The 24,233-nt window shown below is 39.1% G+C and overlaps 2 protein-coding genes and 1 long non-coding RNA gene across 3 annotated transcripts; 2 read left to right on the plus strand and 1 right to left on the minus strand.

The window, feature by feature from the left end:
- The first annotated feature begins 721 nt into the window (after nucleotides 1-721).
- LOC148356474 (ankyrin repeat domain-containing protein 46) lies at nucleotides 722-9,683 on the plus strand. Its single transcript, XM_088348200.1, has 4 exons — nucleotides 722-870; nucleotides 2,292-2,634; nucleotides 4,795-4,953; nucleotides 7,919-9,683. Exons 2-4 carry the CDS (start codon nucleotides 2,324-2,326, stop codon nucleotides 8,133-8,135), a joined length of 687 nt encoding a protein of 228 aa, XP_088204326.1. The 5' UTR covers nucleotides 722-870; nucleotides 2,292-2,323; the 3' UTR covers nucleotides 8,136-9,683.
- Nucleotides 9,684-10,147: 464 nt separating this feature from the next.
- LOC148356475 (placenta-specific gene 8 protein-like) lies at nucleotides 10,148-21,792 on the plus strand. The gene is made up of 4 exons (XM_088347559.1): nucleotides 10,148-10,316; nucleotides 15,086-15,205; nucleotides 17,557-17,702; nucleotides 20,927-21,792. The coding sequence occupies exons 2-4, from the start codon at nucleotides 15,088-15,090 to the stop codon at nucleotides 21,059-21,061; spliced, it is 399 nt and encodes a 132-aa protein (XP_088203685.1). The 5' UTR covers nucleotides 10,148-10,316; nucleotides 15,086-15,087; the 3' UTR covers nucleotides 21,062-21,792.
- On the minus strand, nucleotides 13,300-15,581 carry LOC148356476 (uncharacterized). The gene is made up of 2 exons (XR_015852026.1): nucleotides 15,412-15,581; nucleotides 13,300-13,801 (listed from the first exon to the last, which is right to left on the minus strand). It is a non-coding gene; the product is annotated as an uncharacterized LOC148356476 (long non-coding RNA).
- Nucleotides 21,793-24,233: the final 2,441 nt, after the last annotated feature.

Below are 24,233 nucleotides of genomic sequence, written 5' to 3' on the forward strand. Positions count from 1 at the left end.
CCTTGCGTATTCTTGGGTCTTCGTAATGCTGTCACAATGATTCATAATGCTGTCTTTTCTGCTGTATTTAAACTGTTATTTAATTACACACAGGTTCACTCTATTGGACATCATGATCATTTAAGTCGACATTGTATCATTCAGAAGCCATCAGGAAACTTCTGGAGTCAGTTGGCTCAGCTGGGAGAACAGGGGGGCAATATTTTTGCAACACCGTTTTTCCCCTCTTTTTTTCCGTTTTAAATATAAAACAAAATGGTGAAATAATTTACTTTTCATTATTCTCACGCTTGTTTTCTTCTTTTTTTTTAATATAAGTTCCTTTTTTGCATTGTTTTTTATCCTTGCTTTATTCGTTCCATCTTTCTCTTCTCTTGTTTTTCTTCTTTGCTTTCTGGCTGTCTTTTTTTTTCATTTTTACTTTGTATTCTTTCCCCTTTTCTTTATTCTTTATTTCTTCCCTCCTTTATATTTTCTTTTTTTCCTTTTTTTTCCTTTGTGAAAGACTGGTCAAATGACTGAGAAGAAACATCTCGCTTTTGGTCACATTGAGTCGCTGTGATTTGTAGTCTTCGTTGTGCTTTTTAGCACTCGTTTTTGGTTGCACTACACATTAGAGTCGCACCTAGTGGTCAAATGTTACACACTGTTCTTCTGATGAGATGCATATAAACTAGGAGGCGCTCAATAACACACTGTGTCCCTTTAAGACTTGAAAAGGGTTGAGAGCTCTGTTTTGGCCGTTCCCTCCGTAACCGCTAGATGGCAGGAAAACGCGACAACATAAAATAAAACCCCACAACACAACGTAACGTTAGCTGCTAGGGAGCTAATAACGTTTTCCACGGCTGTTTTGGGACATATTAACAGGTATGTCATTCAACTATCAGTCAAAATGTTGATTTTTACTCACAAAATGCTCGTTTCTTTTGATGATATTGTTAATTAACTGCATATAAAGTCCTCCTCATCCGTCTGAGCTGTTTAGCTCGCAGGCTAACATTAGCTAACGCCCAAAACAAGCTGCATTCGCGTTTAAAGATGTCACGCTTAGTTGGTACTGTTTGATTTCTCATGACATGTCTTAAACAGTCTATTAATTATTTCAGTATTTCGACCTTTAGGGAAAGCACGCCACAATGATACCACTTGCTTTGAAAACAAGTGATGCTTTTCTGCTTCCCCCACATCTGGAATTTTGACATCTTGCTCCTTCTCAACATTTACTTGCATCATTTTATAAAATTATGATACAAAATATAAATAGTTGTTCCCCCCAGCACAGAAAATTTAAAAAAAAACACGTCTCATTTTGCAATTACGATTTTCATTAAAGCGTATTTGAATTTAAACCTATGTCATCTTCACCATCCATCCATTATCTGCCACGCTTATCCGCAGTAAGGTCGCGGGGGTGCTGGAGCCCATCCCAGCTATGGCAGTGGGCAGGGGACACCCTGCACTGGTTGCCAGCCAGTTACAGGACACACAGAGACGGACAACTCACTCGCTCATTCACACCTAGGGACAATTTGGACTGGCCAATTAACCTGACGTGCATGTTTTTGGAATGTGGGCGGAAACCGGAGTGCCCAGAGGGAACCCACGCAAGCACAGGGAGAACATGCAAACTCCACACTGGAAGATTTGATCTCACAACCCCAGAACTTTGCCACACACGCGCTAAGCAGTGCACCGCCGTGCTGCCTCATATTCACCATTTAAACTTAATTATCTTTTTTTCCTTACGCCAAATATGCTGATTATGATTGATTAAAGGATGTTGCAGGGGCATCAACAGACAATACACAACAACAATAAAGATATGTATAACTGAAATTATGCAAAAAGTCCCAATTTCCAGCAATGTGTGTTATTTGAGAAAATGATGGCATTCATGGGTTTGTCATTCTGCCACTCTGAGCCACCCGCCAGGAAGGACAAACAACTAGTGTATGAGGTCAACATAAATCATAAGCTGTATAATATGTCCTAAATCTAGAATTACATTTCCACTGAAGTTTCTGATCTTACCTCAGAAGGCAGAGCATTTTGAGCCTGAATTGCGAACACCCTCAAGCCTGTAGATTTCTTCTTTGCTCTTGGAATCACTAGTAGACCAGCATTTTTTGTATAGCAAGAACTTAGGGCTCAATCAAATTAGAAAGATAAGAATGCAGACGTTAGTATGTTAACAACAGAAACTTAAGTCACATCTTAAACATTTGAATTCAACATTATTTTTGGTATATATGAGTATCAGGAACTGACAAGTCTCCTTTCTAACGCAGTTACGCTGGAATTTTCTGACACCCACTCGGACATGTCCTATGTCTTCATCAACGATTCGTCGCAGACCAACGTGCCGCTGCTGCAGTCCTGTATCGATGGAGACTTGCCCTTCGCCAAGCGGCTCCTGGAGACCGGGTGTGACCCCAACATCCGGGACAACCGGGGTCGCACTGGGCTGCACTTAGCAGCAGCACGCGGAAACGTCGACATTTGCCGCCTGTTGCACAAGTTCGGCGCCGATTTGTTGGCGACGGATTACCAGGGGAACACTGCCCTGCACCTCTGCGGGCATGTGGATACCATACAGTTTTTGGTGTCCAATGGACTGAAGATTGATATTTGGTAAGTAGTGAATTCCTTTTGAGGTGTTGACTTGGCTTGAAAGTAGGGCTGGAATGATTAGTCGACATCGTGAACAAAAATCGATATTAGAACGGTCAACAATTATTTATATTGTAGACCATTATTTTTCCAACAGAGTGAGGCATCTTACATGTTTATAGTCTCTGCTGAGAGTCGCTCATGCGCTATAACATCTTTCTAGAACCGAAACATACCGAAATGATGGTGCCAACAAGTACACGTAACAAAGGTTTTGGAGCAATTTTAGCCTGGATGCAGCAAATAAAAAAAATACTTTCAAAGTAGACCTTGCATAACATGGCAGTACCTCCGTGATGCATGAACATTTAAAGACAAAGTTGGCAGTTGAATGAAGCAGAGTCTGACTTTCGCTTCGGTAATATTCAAGTAATATTCAAGCCAATGTGGTTTTCATCATATGTCTATAACATTTTTTATATATATATATATGTGTATGTGTGTATATTTTTTCTATAAAAGCGAGTTTAAGCATTATGCTAGACTTCTCCTGATTAACATATTTAAAATTAAATGAATGCATTCCAAAAACAAACGTTAGTTGTTAAAACTGTTTATTTCAAACTGTTGAGAACCGTTAAGTTCTTTTGTTTCGGACTTTGCAGTTGACTGAATGTATTTCACAAAATGCAAATAATTGTTTGATTTACTGTTTTACTACTGCTAATGACAGAGTACTTGGTTTACAAAGATAAACAAATGTTTACTAGATTGTAATTTATTTAGTTGCCTGTCCCTAAAAGGTAAACGGGTAATCAGGTAAGATCTTAAACCTAAGTCTGAGCCTAACCTGACATACATTTTGGCCTGGATCATATATTTTTATGAAATGCAAAACTATCTGTGGATACTAAACTACAAAAATAACTCGCACTATACTAAACTCTTGTAACTTAAGTTGAGGGAACTCCTTCCTGCCTCTGTCTATTATACACCTCTCATGGCTCTTTGTCTCTCTGCTTCTGTCTCTTTTAAAATGCCACGGTAGAACAGACGACCTTAAAATGTTCCCATAAACTCTTTAAAAAAATCTGGTAGTGATGGAAAATTGTAGACACAGAAATATAAAACATGTAAATATTAATAGTTTAGTTTACCTTATATTTGTTACTAAAGACACGGTTTAATTTGTTATCACATATCATCTCTCTTCTTCCCGAGTCCTCACAAATAAAATATGAAATTTCAGGTTTGCATCAGGCTCGTCCCTGCGACTCAAGTTGTTTGTTTTTTTTAGGCCTAAGGTTGCATCTAAGACAAATCCGCACTATGTTCATTAAAAGATGTATATTTCTTTGTACCCATTTTTCTTAACCAGTAGGGGCGTCAGGGCACCATTTCCTGTGGTGTGTCTTGGGCAAGTACAGCCTGGTGGCACCCATCCCTCACCAGGCCAACAAATGTTTCCCCCCCGTCTCGAATCGGTACCGTGTTAGGCGAATGTGCTAACCACTGCATCTCTCAATTTGGTCAACATCTTTAGAATAATTAGATTGCCAAGATCAGTGTTTTTCAACTCGTGTGCCGCAAGACCATGTTGGAGGAAATTATCTATGGAAAAAAGCATGTCAATGTTCAGTATATTTGCCTTCTCCAGTGATAACAATTTTTAAATAAATCAAATAAAGTAAAAATCTTTCACATGGTTTTTCTGTACTAATATATTTCTTATTTCTCAAAATGGGGACATTTATAACGTAGTTTGATTATTTTTTTCCACCGGTGAATGGTTTTCGCTCATTTTAATATATTTTTGTTAGTTAAAAAAGATTACAATATATTCATAGTACAATCTCAAAAAACAGGTTCAAATGTGCATTACAGCCAAATCATTAACCAAAATGAAACATTTGAGCATTTTCGATGGACTGTCTAAAAGAAAGAAAAAGAGGAAGAAAGGAAGAAAAAGACAAAAAAGGAAAGAAACTTCTTCGTGCTAAATTCCCCTCACAAAATAGTTATCTAATTATTCGACTAACAGGTTCAATAGTCAGTATCTATAGACTGTTAAAATAGTCGTTGGTTGCAGCCTTACTTGAAAGTACCTCAATATTGCCCAGCCATTTTGGAAAAAAAAAGAAAAGCAGATTAAAGCTGTATCCTTTCCACGTCTTGTTGTAGTAACCACAACGGCTCCACGCCGCTGGTGCTGGCCAAGAGGCGCGGCGTCAACAAGGACGCCATCCGTTTGCTGGAGGGGCTTGAGGAGCAGGAGGTGAAAGGCTTCAACCGAGGAGCCCACTCCAAACTGGAAACCATGCAAATGGCCGACAGCGAGAGGTAAGCACTTGGCCTGGACCGTTCAGACATTTTCGACTGACAATCAGAGGTGGGTAGAGTAGCCAAAAATTGTAATCAAGTAAAAGTACTTTTTCTTCAGAATAATATTACTCAAACAGATGTAAAAGTAGTCATCCAAATACTTACTTGAGTCAAAGTTAAAAGTACTTGGTGAAAAAATGACTCAAGTACTGAGTAACTGTAGCAACGGCGTATTTATTGATTTTTTTAAAACAACCAATCAGATCAACAGATGATCAAAGTCCATCCAATCAGCAAAAATACATTTAATTTAAAAGAAGATTGATCTCTCAGTTTTCGCAGTTTATGGGGACCAAAACCACCCGCGAAAAGTGAAAATCAGCAAAGTAGAGTCGCACCCTCATCAAAGCCCCCATAGGGTTAAACTTACCTCAAGATGATGTCATTACCGACTGAGAGTATATTACTGTAACAAAACAATTGTTGATCGACAAATAATAACACGCAACACATAATAGCAGTTGAATGAATGGTTTGATTGTCATTATAGAAAATTTAAACAAAATTGGAGGACATTCTTTAGAAGCTCGCGCTGCGTCCGGTACGGGCGAAAAGCACTTACTTATTTCAACACCTGTGTGGTCCAGGTTTTATCAGCCCTGGCCGGCCCCCACACAGATTGGAACTCTGGTACCCATGTTTTTTTATTGTCATAATACAAAAATAAAACACAATCGGAGGACTTCTACTTTCTGTGTAAGAAGGCAATTGGGAGACTAGTCAGCTAGCTGCGCACTAGCATCGAGTGTCCTTGATGGAGACCGATTTCCGGAATGATGAAAATAAAATCGTCCCGAATGTAGCGGTTTCCCACAAGTGTTGAACCTGGCCATGGCAAGATACAGGGTTTGCATAGAGTTGTTAGCCTAGCCTAGACTGAGGAGATCATTTCTTCCTCATGCCATGAGGCTCTCTAACTCCACCCGGGACAGTAAAAGCCCACATTAAACCCCACCCCCACATTTACATATTACCCTATTTTTATTAGTGTGTATTTTCCGTAGCACTGTTTAAATACTCTATAAAAACACGTTATATTGGGTATTTTTGTATTCTATATCTTTTATTTTATTATTTTATTTTTCAACACAAGGATACTGCTGGATGTGTGAATTTCCCTACGGGGATGAATAAAGTATCTCTCTATCTATCTAGCCGTTAGTTGTAGGCCGGACCAGCAGCACCTCTCTTGCCTTCTCCCACACGCCGCCCGAGTCGTTTCTGGAACCCGATAATAATCCCGATGGTGATCTGCAATTCTTTGCACTCTTCTGACCTTCCTTAAAGTCAGATTTATTTGATGATTTTTTTTTCAATGTAACAAACCCCTAAAAGCAGGGATCAGAATTTTCCGCGGATCCGCGGATTTCCGCTGTTTTTGAACCCCAAAGGCATTCCGACTTTTTCACTTTTTCTCTTGCGTAGCAAACAAATTCAAAATCCGACTGTCTCACTCTTTCCTTTATTGCTCTGGCGCACCCTGGCGGCCGTTAGAAAAATTGGCCGCATTGTCGCACAAGCTGCAGGGACTGAACTGCATTTGAACTTATCTTGCAGTATTTACAAAAAAATCAGTTATGTGGGCAAATTATTTTAATCTTCTAAAAATGTTACTTAAATGATAAATATAAGCATGGTTTTGGACAAGTAAATTGCCTAAAACCCAGGTTTTTTGGGGGGGGGGGCTCCGCCCTGGTTTATTCCTGGACGCTGGCTATTTCAGCTGAAAATGAAAATCTCCATTCTGATCCCTGTAAAAGCTAGCGGCCCTTCCCGGATTGTTGTGAACCGGAGACGCAGACTGTGCATGGAACCCTGGCTGTTAGGCTGGTGTATGCTGTCAGTCAATCAGAGTCGCGTACGTAAACAGTCACGCCCACCCAATGCAGGGACACAAAATCTGCCCCATGCAGTCTGTGCTTTCTCTGACCACAATAAAGGATACGTTGATATAAATGACAAAGACAATTCATTTAAAAATCGTTGAAGGGGTTAACCAGCAATAATGGAAGCGCGTTGAATGAGGGGCCTCAGTACCATTAAAGGAAGAAATTCAGTGTGAATCATATATTTGCAGATCCACAATATAGCTGTGATTTCAGTAAGCAATTTTCAATATTATGTGTGCATTTATCAAGACATATGATTCTTAGATCTTGAGTGAATCGGAAATTCATTTGTGGAATCGGAACAATACAAGTAATATTTTTGAGGTGAATCTCTCCCCATGTAGGTCTTGGGTAAAAATTACAATGTTTTTGGTCCCGAAACTGTGAATGTACGATTAGGTTCTGGAACCCCCAGTGAATAACACTGTATGTAGCTTACATTTTCAGTTGCATGAAGTTCTTCCCATTTTAATTTATTACTTGGAAAAGCTACCTTTAATTTTTGCACGGCCCATAATAAATGTCCATAATTCATGCTTGCACTAATACACATTTTATAGTGCCCTGGTTTAGGTGTAGCATGCACCTGTCCTCTTGGGCGCGACTCATAGGGGGTAATGACTCTTCATATGACAATGCCATACAAACTAATGCCAGTGAATCATGAGGGAAGAAATGCAATGACAAAGCCACCAGAGAGCAGTGTCTTGGCAACAATTTCTAGCATTTTAAAGGACTTTATCCATAATGGCGTGCCCTTTTATTACCTTGAAAACAACATTGAGATTCAAGCATTTTCAAGCACTCGTACAAACCCTGTTACTTGGATCAGATCAAGCACTACTCTGTAAATATTTTTGCCTCTTTATCCTGACATTCTTTAGTCAAATTATTTTTCTTTTCAGTCTAAATGTCTAAATTTCGTTGCAAACAACATTCATTTACTACGTTGTTATCAATGACAATCAAGGTAATTCATTTCATGAGCAATTTCGCCCTCGAATGTAATAACGTGTTCATTGGTGTGTGTTAAGCGCCATGGAGAGCCACTCTCTGCTCAACCCCAACCTGCAAAGCAGCGAGGGCGTGCTGTCCAGCTTCCGCACCACCTGGCAGGAGTTTGTGGAGGACCTTGGCTTCTGGAGGGTCCTGCTTCTTCTAGTGGTCATCGCCCTGCTCTCTTTGGGCATTGCTTACTATGTCAGTGGCGTCCTGCCCTTTTCTACCGGCCAGCTGGAGCTCGTGCACTGAAACCAGAAAAATGGGGAGCAACGGCTATCCACAGTGAAAAGGCATCGTCTGCTAGTAATTGACGCACGAACCTGAAATGAAATTCTCTGTCAATTATGCATCACACGTTTTGCTTCATTAATGATCTCGCTGTAGTGCTCGTTGACTTTACCTCAGGCATGTCAAACATACACGGGCTGGAACCGGCCCTTTGGAGGATTTAAACCAGTATGTGAAAAAAAGAAGAGTCTTACGGTCATCTCTATCAAAGGTTATTATTTTTTGAAATAAATCTAAATCAAATGCTATCGCTGGCCACAAGAGAGCAGTAAACGATATACTCTCACCTATAGTAGGCTAAGCCTAGTACGGGGGTGGCGAACAAGTTTGACACAAAGAGCTGAGATTTTTAACTGTGCGAGTCAAAGAGCCACATCACGCACTGACCGGCATTAGACGTAACCTACACAGATGATTGGCAGTCAGTTATGTGTCCGGAGCAGCATAAAAACAACAAATCTGCCAATTAATTTGACAATATTATTTATTATTTGTTATTAACTCTGATGGATTCAATGTGTTTTAATAGGGGAACAAAAACTAAACATGAAACGGGGCAAAGAGCCACATTAAATAGAAAATATGATGAGGCAAAGAGCCGCATGTGGCTCTAGAGCCGCGTGTTCGCCACCCCTGGCCTAGTAGTTTGATCTGATGCAGTCTAATTCTATTGCTCATGCACTGCTAAAACTTTTATTTTGTATTTATTTTTTTATTCATTTCTAACAAGTCGACAATTGAGGCTCCGAGTGGAGTTTGTAAAGTGTGGTGAGTTGGTTTAGGTGTATAACTGCATACACTCAAATGTTAAAATAAAACAATTAACACATTGAATTCCAAACATTCAAAACATTTTTTGAGAATAAATATGCTTAGAAAATGTCACTTGTCATCCTTGACTAGAATATGTAAACTACTCAAGTAGGTTGAATGATAAAGGATAAAACTTAAAAACTACAGTTAGCGAAAAAAAAAATAGAAGTTTACTTTATTTTACTGATCCCTGGTATACGTAATCTTTGGGTTGCGCCCTCATCTTTGGGGGTCGAAAAATTCCCGACAAGGTATACCACATGACATCCAAAAATATACTGAAAGTTGTTTTGTCAGGCGTCAATATCATACCTTTGTATTTGCGTACTTTCCCCACTTCTAGTGTACATGTACATGCAGGCGGGGGCTCATTTTATTCAAGCCCAACTGGTACATTTACAACTTTTAGTCTGGGATTACTGACCTTTGTCCTTGTAAGCATCAAATCAAAGGTCTTATTTTACCTATTGTAAAAAGCACTTTTTTCCAAGCTTTACATTTCTCAGTGTGAGTATTTTTGTTGTTGTTTTTCAATTACTAACTCATTAAAGCTTGCAAGGTTTTTTTTTTTCAATACCTGTATTCTGTTCCGTTTCAATCTGTTTTTATTTTTTGTGATATTTGAAACCATGTTAGGCACAGTGGATTTCCCCTCTGTACATTTGACAAATATCAATAAAACTGTACAATTCCAAACGTGCACGTTTGAATCTGGTTTAAAGGGTCGACAGAAGAGGTAACGCATTTAAAAGGCTACATTCAAGGCCAGGGACCAAATTTCAATAATAGATACTTTATTCATCCCCGAAGGGAAATTCACATTTCACTCTTTTGATAAATTTATTTAAATCATAATATGCTAAAAATATATTTATTTAAGTGACGTGGCAATGTCTGAATACACGCTCTAAAATAAACATCTAGACTTAATATATATATATATATATATATATATATATATATATATATATATACAATTTAAATATTACTGTAAATGGACTAAGAAAATGTGAACCAAAATGATAAAACATGCATAGTGAATAGGGGAGTATGAATTTTGAGTATAAGCATGAAAAACGATGGGATATTTATGGCAAAGAAATACATAATTGACAGTGGTTGTATTTTTTATGTACAAGTTACGATATCAAAATATTACTATTGTAAAGTACACAAACATGAATGTCATTCATTTTATTTTAGATTACAGTAGCCATTTGTGACGATTTCATGAGACATGTATGCTTCATTCGGTCTGAAACTCCTAATAGGGCGGTGTCAATTTGAAGAACTCTCTTCTCTCTACCAAAAGAACTCACCGGAATAAAGGTAAGGACTCATTTTAAATAGTTATTACAACCTGGACGATTTATTATAATATATCTATTATAATATATCTATTAATTACTAAGTTGCAGGAATTGTTTATTCATTTGTAGAGAATAACGACCGACTCTCACTAATGTATTACTACCTGCTAATTATGGGCACCATCCGATGTTATATGTCCTTTTGCACATTATGAACTTGCACATCTTTTTTTTTAATAACACAAATAATTTTATGCTAAACTTTATTGTCGTTGTACTCATTTTTATTTTAATTTTTGACATTTTTTTCAATGAAGGCCTGTTGGATACGCGCGAGCTAGCCTAGCATCGTTAAAACGTCTTTAAACTTACATCTTTACATAATTATTGATTATTTTACTGTTTAATATGTTGTTTATGTGGAAAAAAACATGCATCTTTTCGTATCAGAAAGTGTTTCGTTTTGTTCTAATCATCAACATATAGTTAATTGATGCCTATTAGCTTCGCGCCAGCTAGCCTAGCTTAGTCAAAATGCTACTCTCACACATGCTTCTGTCTGCATATTGTAAAGGATAAAATACGTATCATTTGTAGTATAAAGGGCCACTTTGAATTTAAATTACATGTATATTTAAAGGTGTTATGAATTGTTGCCTCTTGGTTAAGTCATTTTTTTATATACTTAGAATTTTTTTTTTTTCAACCTCCCGTTAGCCCGTTTTTGGGTGTGCTCATGTTCCCCCCAAAATTATAGCATTTCTAATACTCTTTTCACTATAAAGGATAGGATAGGCTTAAATATAATAAAAACCACTAATGTGAAAGAAAAACTATAACGTGAAGAATACATCATCAGAAATACTCCACTGCCTTGAAATGGTTCAGTCGATTTGATTCCTAGCACAGCTCCTTTTTCTTCAGCTCGGCTAGTGTCACTTGCGACATAGCGGCGGAGTCTATGGAGACTGTTGTAATACAGTGAGAGTATTTATACAGTGGTTATGTTGAACAACTAATGGGTAAGTGTGAATGCAGACCATTTACTATTCACATTTATTTTTGTTTTATTTTTATTTTTGTTGGTTTAAGATCAGGTAATTGTGTAATTGTTATCCTGTGCAGTCCTTTGAGACATTTTTGTGATTAAGGGCTATTTAAATAAATGTGACTTGACTTGATCTTTCATTACTGTTATCATCAAGATATGTTAGTCCTCGTTTTAGCTGCATTGAATCAAATGCAATTGAATGAATAATAGTGTTTCTGGTAACCACAACCTGTAATGTGATGTTCATTAATGGGAAGTGACACTCATGAACGGTGTTGCATGATACTAAATCACTTTATTATTTAAGTTATTTTTAACCAGCCAGACACTCCTGGTGCTCAGCACCCCCAAAGCGCTGAACCTAAAATCGCCCCTACTTTGAATAATCAAGATACGATCATGGGAACTTTTATTTTTTATTTTTTATTTTTTTAAATAAAGTTGAAACCTATTAAAGAAGAAATAAAACATTACATTGAAGATAAAGACACTGCCCTACTTACGTACGATCGTTCCTAAGTTGAATTTGTTCGTAAGTTTCTTCAGTGATGTATTTTGTATGGTATGTATCTTTAAAGTTTCTATAAGTATGTTTAAGGCTTCTTTAGGTAACCTGTATGGTTTTGAAGCTGAAAAATAAACGTTTAATAAAATAATACGCTGTATAACGATACAAAGCAGGCTGAATGATTAAGCACAGTGCTGAAAAACTAAGCTACACATTAGGCGTTGACATTCTGTGGTTTGTGCAGCCCTTTGAGACTCGTTGTGATGAAGGGCTTTACAAATGAACATGACTTGACTATCAAGATGAATAAAGTTAAGTTTAACTTCCTTTTGAAAAGAGTTCGGCAACTTCCTTCTTCTCGTAAAAAGTGGACGACAAAAAAGCGATCAAACCATTTTCTCATCCGCATCAAGCTTCCTTATTCCACTTTCATTTCAACAGAAACCGCTCGCCTCTTCCTTACACTTTACACCAACCATATTGAATAGATGCACGCAATAGTAAACAATAAAAATGTCAGAGTTCTTAGCGCGCTGGAGATACAGTATAGAATGTTTGAATTTAACTAGGAAGAGGAAGCCGGATTTCTTCTTCGGGGTGGATGCCGGGTGACCTCTCTCAGCGCCACAAAACAGTAGAAGCGGAAAGAAGCGCTACACTAATAATGTCCTGTAATACAAAATCTAACTTAAAGTAATGTCCGGATATTTTTCGACATCCCGAAAAAAATGTCCGTGTCTACTGTGTTTCGTAAGTCGAATGGTCGTAAGTAGGGGGAACGTCTGTATAATTAAAGAAGAGAAAATTATTTCTTCATGTGTCACTACATGGCACCGAAGCCTAGTGATTTAAAACGTAGCAAGGGGCTTCAACGAATTTTGCTGCACTTTTTTCATATTCAAACTGCAATTTTGGGGTGTTGTGATACATAAAACTTAGTATAGATATGTGAGTGCACCATGGTTCAACAAAACAGATCTTGAAGTTTCTGCAACTCGACTGCGATTCTTTCACATTCCACTTCAGTTGGGTTGACTGGTCTCACATTCAAGTCACATTTTTTGTATAACCTTTTGTTACAAAAAGTCTCAAAGTTTGCTCTGGCCACAATTACAATATCCCCTGATCAAAACCTGCATACGGGCGAGGGAAACTCAAAAACTTCTGCATAAAAAAAATAAACCTTCAGAAGGGGCTCCTCAAGTGGTAAGCCCCCTTCCAAGACGACTAGGCTGTAATAGATGTTGCATTGGATAACAATACACAAACAATAGTATAATAAAATTCGGAATATACGGCACACCCGGTGCATTTTAAAAAGAAATGACGTGTTGTACATACATAAGCCGTGCCTGACTATAAGCCTCATGTGCCTACATTGAAACATGAGATATTGATAAATAAAGACTGTCAGAACCAGAACAGGCAGTTGACCCAAACGCGTAACATTTCACACAATGCTTTATTAAGGGATTGGGGAAGTCAGGGTGAGAGGAAAAAGACAGCAATCTGGTGCTCGCTGGGCAGGAGGAGCAGGAAGCCCTTGCGAACGAAGCGTCGTCAGAGATTGAAACAAGTTGGGCAGCCGGGACGAGTGGGAAATCAGGGATCGGGGATCGATACAGGGAACTGGATCAGGATATGGGTAACCGGGACAGGTGAACATAGCTTGGATCGGGGATCGATACAGGAAACAGAATCAGGATACGGGTAGCTGGGACAGGAGAACGGAGCTTGGATCGGGGATCGATACAGGAAACAGGTAGCCGGGACAGAAGATCGGAGCTTGGATCGGGGATCGATACAGGAAACATAATCAGGATACGGGTAGCCGCGACAGGAGAACGGAGCTTGGATCGGGGATCGATACAGGTAACAGGTCGGGATCAAAACGGGAGCCAGAGTCAAAAGGCTTGCCTTGCATGCGCAGAGGTTCGCAGACGGCCTGACCAGGAGTGAATGACAAAGACATGTTTAAATTGGAGGGGAACCCATCAGGAAATGTGAGCGCACGTGAGAGCAATGGGCAAATCATGACAAAGTCGGTAAACAGAGTTAATAACCTTAACCCAGTGTTTTTCAACCTTTTTTGAGCCAGGGCATGTTTTTTACATTGGAAAAATGTTGCGGCACACCACTAACCAAAAATGACACTGAACAGTATGTTTAATTACAATATCATTTATAATACCCCCAGTTTTTACAGCACAGACACTTGACAATGACACAATATTTGCAGAAAATGATTCATAAATGTTTTATAAAATTTTACATTTTAAAAAGTGACATTGGATAATTTCTCCCGGCACACCTGACGATCTCTCACAGCACACTAGTGTGTTGCGGCACAGTGGTTGAAAATGACTACCTTAACTCCTTAACGTTCCGCTGGCCCAACAGTGGGCCGCCGTACTTTTTAAACAACAAATTTGTGTCTGTACATTTTCACCAGTCACTAAAAGACAGTATTTCATGCCACATATCATTAGAAAGCGTAAATGTACTCATCACAGAAACATCACGATCAGTCTGAAACAAGATAGATAGATAGATAGATAGATAGATACTTTACCCGAAATCTACAAAGCCGCCGTGACTCACCATTATGTCCCCTGGCTGTCTTTAACTTCTTTGAATGTCCACAAAAATGGCTACGTTGCCTCAAAGGCCAATCCATTAAATCCAAACGTGTAAAATTTTGACTCCAAAACACAATAATGCAGACAGATGAATAGGAATCCGCCTTAAACATTTCTGCTTTTTTGGACCTTAATTTTTCTAATCTGTTGAGTTGGCTACAGTATTTCCGTTGACAAATAAACAGACTGGTAAAATTATGCCTAATTTGGTAGTTAGCCTTCCCCTTTCGAGGGACACCTTTTCCATGATAAGGTTCTGTTCATGCTATTTTTATTTGTGCAAAAAGCACAAAGTTGCATTCAACTTGCGTCTTCCTCAACACATATATTCCACGTGTCTCATTCTTACCTTTACTGCATAAATTAGTCACATCGTTGCATAAGCTGCACAGTTGAAAGCTTGCCAAAAAAGTCACAGCTCATTATTTGAAAATCCGCTATAAACATAGGCAATAACTACAACTGTTCAAGAAGTCCAAAACAGCAAAGACGTATCTTACCATCCCAGCCAAGCTAGTCAATACAGATGATGCATAATTGACTGATTGATAAATAATGAAGTTTAAGACCTTTTTCCTCATCTTTTCCAGATATGGATATGTCAGCCATCAATCAGCCCAGTGTTGTGGTGACCCAAGTAGTGAACTGCCGTATGAATCAGTCTACTTGGAGCACTGGTCTTTGTGACTGTTGCACCGACATGAGCACTTGTAAGTCAAGTGCAGTTTTGTTTAACAATTAAGCTCATTATGCATGTTTTAAGACATCAATTAATGTTGGTTTGAAATTTTGATGCCATGTAATTAACAGTGTCGGGAGTGTTAAGCAATTAGTTTTCTCATTAACGAGTACTCAAACGCGTTATTGATAATGTTTTGTAACGCGACTGTCGTTACAACACAGTGTGTTACCATACCTGCCAAGTACTACGGTTTTGCCTTAATGAGTACGTTTTACTTTAACCCACTACGGTGCTACGGTGCCATCACAGAAGCTACAGTTTTCCTCTTAAAAATTAAAAAAAAAAATCGTAAAAACATCCCACTGCAAGATGAAGACAAAGTACCATTTCAAACAACGGCTATATCAGCACTGCCAGTCGTCTGGCTGCATATCCGGGCAAGTCTATCGACCAAAGTGCTTGGCAGCCTGATGACAAGGAAAATGATGATGACATCATCTGGATACAAGTGCCACAGTGTGACCCATTCAAAAGAACAGTTGAAAAAAATCAAAACAATGCACAATGGAGAACAATTAATGATTAGGCTGTAGCTTGTATAACATGGAGAACATTTGGATATCATTAATTTTGCTAAAGTGAATCAACCCACGCATGTTTGTGGCTTTTCAGTCCCTTATTATCTGCTTTTCAGCGAATAAAAATCTTTTGGCCTCGCATGTTCAATTGACACTGGTGTGCCTTGCTTCACTTTGAGAAGTGACTGATTCAATGGAGCAGTGACACTTAGAAGAAATGTGCCAGTGAAATTGTTTGCATGATTTAGCCTTTAGTTTGTTTATTGCTTAAATATGTGCTGAAGTCAGTTAAGTTAAATGGGGAATTTCTAAGATGAACAGCAACCGCTTTTGATAGTCAAGTCAAGTCAAATTTATTTATATAGCCCTTAATCACAAAAATGTCTCAAAGGACTGCACAGGATTACAGTTACAAAATTACACAATTACCTGATCTTAAACCAGCATGCGGGCAAGGAAAACTCAATAACCTCAGTGTGAGGAGAAAAGAGAAACCTTGAGAAAGGACCTCACATGTGGTAATCCCCCTTCCAGGAATAGCCCCTTCCATCGGAGGTGCGTTTTCCAGGAACGACTCAAGGAAGAACATGGTCTGTCATGGTTGCCATGGCACCCAATTGGTCCCCGCCGTGTGGCGCCAGGTTCTGTCACGGTTGCCACAGTGCCCAATTGGCCCCGCCCATTGACACCAGCTGAAACGCGTTGACAGATTGCTGCCAGACTACTTAAACGCGGTCTTGTGAGTCGCCTGGCGTGAGAGCGTCTGTGAAACTCCTGCTAGACTCTGTGTTATATGCCAAGTCTTGTGAATCTCCGTTTTGCCCGTGTTTTTTATTCTGTTTTATTTTTGGCCCGATCTGTTTGATTTACTTCCGCAACCATTCTTCCTCTCCCCAATAAACTGTGAGTAACGGTACGCGATTGGGTTCTCATTCCTATTTCCTTTCCTGGTTCGTGACTTGCTCCTCTTTTTCAGGAAGCTTTTTTATTGTAAAACACAAGAAGGAAACTACACATCTGATTGGTTTACATGAACACAGGAAAGGAATCTGATTGGCTCAGACAGTAATCACATATTTAAATGCAGTGTATAATGTTGGTTGCTAGATGGCGTGCGAGTATGATAAATAAGCAACAGCGATTGTGAAACTTTGTAAACACATTGCAAATCACTGAGAAAAAAACAAGCTCTAGGCTTGAAATTTGGGAGTGTCAAGGTCATCTTCATTAGCTAGCTAGCAGGCCTCATAGTGGCTTTCAAGTTGTAGCTTTTTAATCCGAGGCACATCCCTTGGTGCCGGAGAACTTATTCTCCTGAACTGAGAGGTGTTTGCGAAAAAAATGAAAAAACAGAATCTTTGAGTACGGTAAAAATATAAACCTTTAAGATATAAGAATATAAAAGTAAGAGTATAAAAGTATATATTGGGTATATAGTTTAAAAGGCACATTTATCTTCTAATTTCTCCTACATCAAGATTGCACAAGCCAAGAAATATAAAGGATTCTCCACTTGGTGTGCACATTTTCTTTCATTATATGGCTATTTTAATGAGTTAGGGGATCTGCTTCAATGTGGGTGTATACAGTAATCTTCAACTGGACATTTAGATTCAGAGTAACGCGCTACTTTTGAGTGTCAGTAATCTGGACGGTAAGGCCATTTATTTTTAAATGAACTAGTAACGGTTACTATTTCCTTTTTTTTTCACTCGCGTACACTGGTAACCAGTGTTGAATTAGTTTATGTAAGTAATGTTTACCCGTGACCTAAATGTGGTCCATTTTATGTGGTTGTCAGGTTGCTGCGGCATCTGGTGCTTCCCTTGCATGCAGTGCCAGACGGCCGCAAAGCACGGTTGGTGCTGCGCCATGCCACTTCTTGACTTTTGCTGCATTGTGTCCTGCATGCTCCGCTCCTCCGTTCGGAAGAACCACGGTATCGCGGTAAGAAAACTACCCACTCCCCAGGAAGAGCTCATGAAGTTATTTATATATTCATATATTTATTCTAATAAGAATAAATGGTTAATTATTTTTTTATATTTCATATTTTTTATTCTAATGCATGCTCTCTCTAGCGCAGGGGTGTCAAAGTCAAATGGACAGTGGGCCCAAAAAATAATACAACCCAAGGGTCGGAGTGCTCAAATTTTAAAAGTTTTGAAAACGGTGCATATAGTCTAGTGCAAGTGTCTCTAATGTGGTGCCTGAGGGCAACAGGTATCCACCCAAGAACACCTGAGTTTAGAGGTAAGATCGGGCCTAAAAAGAAATTGAGCCCGACCCAACCCGAGTCGCGGGTATATAAACCCGAACCTGCCCAAACCTAACGGATTAACTTGATTTGATAACCGAGCCCAAAATAAACCCGGAACTTTAATTTGCCCCAAAGTAAGCACGAAGCTTTACTTCGGCTGCGTGTACTTCAGCGCCGAACTGTGTGTTTCTGTTGAACTACGCAGCTCGGGGTTTACTTGGGGCAGAGTCCTTCAAATCAAGTGTGCACTGCTAGCGTAGCGCCTAAATGAACGGTTTTGCACAAAGTGCGCATCTCGGCGATGTGCAGCAAACGAAAAGTGAAACTGGAGAAAATGGCACCGAAAAGAAAATCAAATTCTGTAGATTATAAGCTGCAAAGGGTGAAATATTTGGCAGAAAAGCCGGAGAACGTTTGTAAAGAGTGTAAGCTATTGGGCCGAGTTTGAGTTCTGTCCTGTGCACAAGATCTTACCGCTCCACATGAGTAGCCCGTGGACAGGTTCTGATAAAATTACATCAGTGATGGGTCATTGTGATTAACCAGGAAATTTGATTTCCAACTGGCATGAATTTATAGTGATTGACTAAACATATTTAAAGTCAAATTCTGCTTATATCAACATAGGAACATGGTAAGTTGTCATGTTTTAAATGCATATTCAAACTGGTAGCCCTTCATGCCAACCAGTAACAAAAAGTAGTGCTTAGCTTAAAAAAGGTTGGTGACCCATGGTGTGGTAACTGCAGTTGAACCTACTGGAAACCTAACAAATATGTTCCAATACGATCAGATTTTTAAAAACTATATTTTCTGATAGCTGTCAGCGATCTTTTTATCTTAGATTTCTTTCATTGAATATTCAACAGGCAGAAAAGACAAAGTTCCTTTCCCGAAAAATCCTCATAACAAGCATTAAATCAAAGAAATCGGTATTATTCAGGCTTCATTAGTAGTCGATAGTTTCTATTTTAGCAAAAGTGGGCTAAAAATACTTAAGGATCAAATAATAGCAATTGTATATAGCACTCAACTGAAATATATAAATTTTTCAAACATAATTGGCTTGAAATAGGGCAGCACGGCGGAAGAGTGCTCAGCGTGTGGGACCCACAATTTAGAGGTTCAGGGTTCAATTCCAGCTACCGGCCTCCCCCTGCGGAGTTGCGTGTTCTCCCCTTGCCTGCGTGGGTTTCCTCCAGGCACTTCGCTATCCTCCCACATTCTCCAAAACATGCATGCTTGAAATTTTCACCTCAATTTATGTTGATTATTTTAATCTTTGGCAGCACGGCAGGGCAGTTTAGCGTGTGTGCGGCTCAGTTCCAATTTGTAATACATTCGATATCCAAAGAATGCTTTGCATAAACACACTTTATTTCCAAAATAACCGTTTATTGCAAGAACACTGAACTTATGCATGAAATTTTCATGAACTTTGCACTGCCCGGAGTTTCCGGTGACGTGATCTAGGGCTGCACGATTTTTGAATAACTGCTGTTTGCTGTTTTTTGGACCTGTATTGCACAGTTCAAAGGAACGCGTTTAAGTACTCTAAAAAGCAATCAGTCAATGCGCCTCAGCCAGTGTCCATGGGCGGGGCCAACTGGGCGCCAAGGCAACCGCGCCAGAATCCGGCGCCACTCGGCTGGGACGAACTGGGCGGCATGGCAACTGCGCCAGAAAAAAATGTTTCATTAAAAAGAACAATATTGATTTAAAAAAAGAATCCAAAATACACAATCTACGATATAAACGTGCATTTTTTAAAAACACTTTGAGAAATTTGCATTTGTTTTACATAACACGAGCTGATGGTCAGCCATCTTGCTGGTAAGGGTTACTAAAAACCTCAATAAGGCTGGGCAAGAAAATGAGAGGTAAAATTGCGCATTTTGGTCACCTTGGCTTCCCATAGTTTGTATTCTTCCTTGCACTCGTTTTGGTTGCACTACACAATACAGCAACATCAAGTGGTCAAGTAATACACATTGTCCCTTTAATGTAAGTAAAGCCCATGAAATAACGGATGCACATATTCTTATTAATATTAATTCATTTTTAGTTTGACGTTTATTTTTTAATGAGGTTTTTAGATCTTATTTTGTGTAGCATTTAAAAAAAACATATTTGGCAATAGTGGAATATTTTTAATCAGAGGTTTTGTCGTGGAAAACCTGATTTGTCCCAGTGTCAACTGCACCCTAGCTCCAGCGCATTGCTAGGAATCAAGAAATGGACAGAACCATTTCAAGGCGGTGGAGTATTTCCGACACTGCAATCTTCACATTTTAGTTTATTTTTCCTTTAGTTTATTTTTTGTTTTGCAGTTTTATTATATCTAAGCTCATAGTGTTCTTTATTAGGGGTGAGAGAGTTTTAAAAACGCTATAATTTTTGGGGCTGCTTGGGTTTAATTTGGGTTTGCTTAATCTTACTGTAGCTTGAAAGATAACACCATGGCGACTGCATCATTCCACTTAGATTTTAGTTAATTGTGCAGCTCTAACCTAATCGCACGATTTTGGTCACCATGGAGATCATGTTTCTGCAGACGTGCACAAAACGTTATCCCTATCCACCACAAAGGAACTTTTGTCATCATTTTTAAAAAGAAATAAGCTTTTGAAGCGTTAACTGTCTGTAATTATCTATATCTTTGCACCACACTGCTTCACTACGCTATACTCGCCATATGGGGCCGCCTACACACTTCAATCGCTGGATACAGGAAGCAACACTAGAAATCTGGGCTTCTCAGTGTGTGGATGCACTCAGTGACAGTGCTTCTGAAAACTTTTTTATTCGCCATGGCATTGAAGGAGTTTATTGATTTGATTTCTATTTCTTTGAAGACATTGTTGAAATGCACATCTTTTTGACTCTAAAGACGGGTTTGTGGTTCCGGCAGGGTTCTTGCTGTGACGATTGCTGCAAGTTCATGTGGTGTTACCCGTGCACATGGTGCCAGATGAACCGCGAGGTGAAGATCAGGGAAAGCCCCAGCGTGGTTAATGCTGTTAATGCCCACAACGTGACAAAATAATGTTCACCTGCACCCGCCAATTGCGAGTTTTCTTTTTGTGTTTTATGCCTTTTATGATTCCAGTGCTGTATTAGCTGAAAGATGTCTGTTCTTCTGTGTAACATGTTGCATCCTGTTCCAAGTCCTAAGTCAGTGTTTTCACAACTCACAAGGCAAAGCTTACAGCATCTCGGTAATGACTAACTCATTCAGTGCCATAGATGTATTCTCACGGCATTGTAGTTTGTTTTTGCCAACACTCAAGATTTTTTATTAAATGCTAAGAGACAAGTTTGCCATTTCCGAAGTAGAACTTTGTCACCAATTGAAGTAAAAAGGTCTGGAAAAAAACAAAAACTGTTTAGTATAAAGTTATAAATGTCAGTAAAAAAATCATAACATTTTTTTTTTTTTTAAATAGGCGCCATTTTCTGACAATGAAGTGAGATTTTCTCCCCAGAAAAAAAAGAAGCGAAATTAGTTATAAATTTAAGAAAAATATCACATAAATTGGGGGGAATAACATTTTCTGACAGTTAGGTTAAACTATTAATATTTTCATGTCATGAGAGTATAATTTAGCTATAAATCGAGGTTAAAAAAATCCTATAATTACTCAAAAAGCTTTCTGAGAAGGAGGTAAGATTTGCAAAAAAAAGTAAATGACGTGAGAATAGGTCTATGGCACAGAATGAGTTAGTATGTTCATGTTTAATGTTGAAGCATAGTAAAAAGCATTTTATATGTGAAAATATGTCTTGAGTAGTGTGTTTTCCTTGTGCATCTCATGTTCTGTTGCTTTTGTGTATTACTTGTTTTTGGTGAGGTTTTCCAGTTTATTTACGATTAAGACACAATGAGACCAAAGAGACATCTGGTTTTAAATAGAAACGTGTTTCAGATTCACTAACAAACTCCTCTAATTATAATTTATTTTCAAACATGGGTGTTGGAATGTGAACTGACCCCCGTGCATTGATAACAAGAAGTGAGTCAAAATAACTGTGAGTGGAAATTTGCCTTCCCAGTGGTGTTTTATAGTTTTTTTCTTTGTTGTTTTGTATTAAATTCCGAGTTTAGATGCTACTTGCGGGTGAGTTTCACACAATTCGTCTCCAGAATATTACTGATGATGTTGTGAGACCCTCACCATAATAGGTTTAGTTTACCGACGCGAGTCAGACTCCGTTTCGTTCAACTTATGACTGTTTTTGTCAAATGTTGGTGCGTCAGCTGTGTCCAGGCTAAAATCCTCCTAAACTTCAGAAGTGTTAGTATGCATACTTGGATGTTGACGCTGTCATTTCTGTTTGCTCCCATTTGAGACAGAGACAATAATCCAAGTAATGATTGAACTAGTCAACAACGGAATTTAGTGTAGACCAGGGGTCAGGAAAGACTTCAATATGGATGTTCTGTTCAGAGAGTAGATCATCAATGTGTCAGGACCAGAACAGAATCAGGACCCCAATAAGTAGCATTAATCACAAGTTTATTGATAGAAAGAAGAAGGGCAGATCCGGTGCTCGCTGGATGCGGGAAGCAAGCCGCTCAGGCAATTGGATCGTGATCCGAATACGGAAGTTGATCTCCCGTAGCGGTAGATGGCGGTGTCAAGGACGGAAAAACAGGTCGATAGCCGGGACAGGAGAGCGAAAATGTGGTGGGGATCAAAAACAAGTCGTAAGCCGGGATGGGAGAGCAAACGTGGTCGGGATCAAAAACAGGTCGGAACCGGAGACAAACAGGGAGATCAGGAACAGACGGATGGAAAAATAGGTGCAAAAACGGAGTCAGGGTCAAAATGCTTGCCTTGTAACAACAGAGGTTCGCTGACGGACTGACAACCGGTGAGTGACAGGACTGGGCTTAAAAAAGGACAGGGAACCAATCAGGTAGCCTGCAGCAGCTGGCGCCAAATGAGCGGGCAAAGGTGATACTAATCATGACACAATGTGCAGGGATCAGAATTTTCCGCGGATTTCCGCTGTTTTTGAACCCCAAAGGTCATTCCCGTAAATCGTCTAAATTCGATGAGAAAATATTTTGGGGGGGTGAGGTATGATACGTGACTGTTTCATCACCCCAAGTTAGCAGTTAGAGATCGCGAGAAAAATCGGCAAAAAGAAGCGCAGCGCATTAGATCTATAACACACAACGTGGTTTAGCTAACAAATAGATCGAATCCTACCATTGGTCGATAGGTTCGCTGATAACCAATCAGAGAAGCTTTTGTTCAGAGCATTGGCTTTCTCAAACATGGCGCCCCTTCCGGTCTTTTCAAACGGTGAAATGAGTGTTTGAAAAAGTAAATATGAAAATACTAAGAAAAGAAGACGAGGCTTTTGTCTCCGAGATTGATAAAGGAATCAAGAATACATTTAAGTGGTCATGGCTGGAGAAGACTGTCACAGTAAACGTTAAATCGGCGCAAAGATCGAGGAAGTTACAGAAACTTTGAGCCAGTTCATCGCAAAGTGTGATGTTCCAGGGAAAGCAAAGTGTCTATACTGTGTCGATCTGATCAATTATGGTATGCGAGGTTGTGTGGCACTGATCGATCATGCTAAAATGAACAAGCACAAAGCAAAAATAGCTTGCCGGCGATCAAATTATGCACTCGGATCCGCATTTAAAATCGGCAGTGAAACTAACAGTAACACCACCGGTTCAACATTATTGGCCGTTCCAAATCCTTCCACTTCAAATACTAGCAGCAGTCAACCACTGGTTCCCCTGTGTGACAGAAAATCCCAATCTGAGGTATTTATAAATCTATTTATTTATGAAATGATTTTATCTTTTGTGTTTATACAATATTTAGAACAGGATAAACAAAATTTATGACATGTATTTTCTTTAAGCATGTTCAGTTTGTGCATTCTATTTTCAAATTAATGATGAATGGTTATTAATGTATATATTTTCATATATATTGTTGATTAGTAGCTAAATACAAGGTCCATCTTCATCATCAAAACACAACAACAATGGTGATGGTTGTAACATTGTAATCCCCCAATTGTTTTAAACATCTTAAAACTGAAAAAAATACATGGTTTCTGTTTTGTTGGATTTAATTCATTCTAGTGCAATTTTCACATAGCAAATAAGATAAATGCTGTTGACCCCCCCACCGGGCTCCGCCCTGGACCTGGCCGGGGCCTGCGGCCCCTGGACCCTGGCTATTTCA

The sequence above is a fragment of the Urocampus carinirostris genome, chromosome 11 (assembly GCF_059441175.1).
Source record: "Urocampus carinirostris isolate Australia breed hairy pipefish chromosome 11, RoL_Ucar_1.0, whole genome shotgun sequence".
Classification (NCBI taxonomy): Eukaryota; Metazoa; Chordata; class Actinopteri; order Syngnathiformes; family Syngnathidae; genus Urocampus; species Urocampus carinirostris.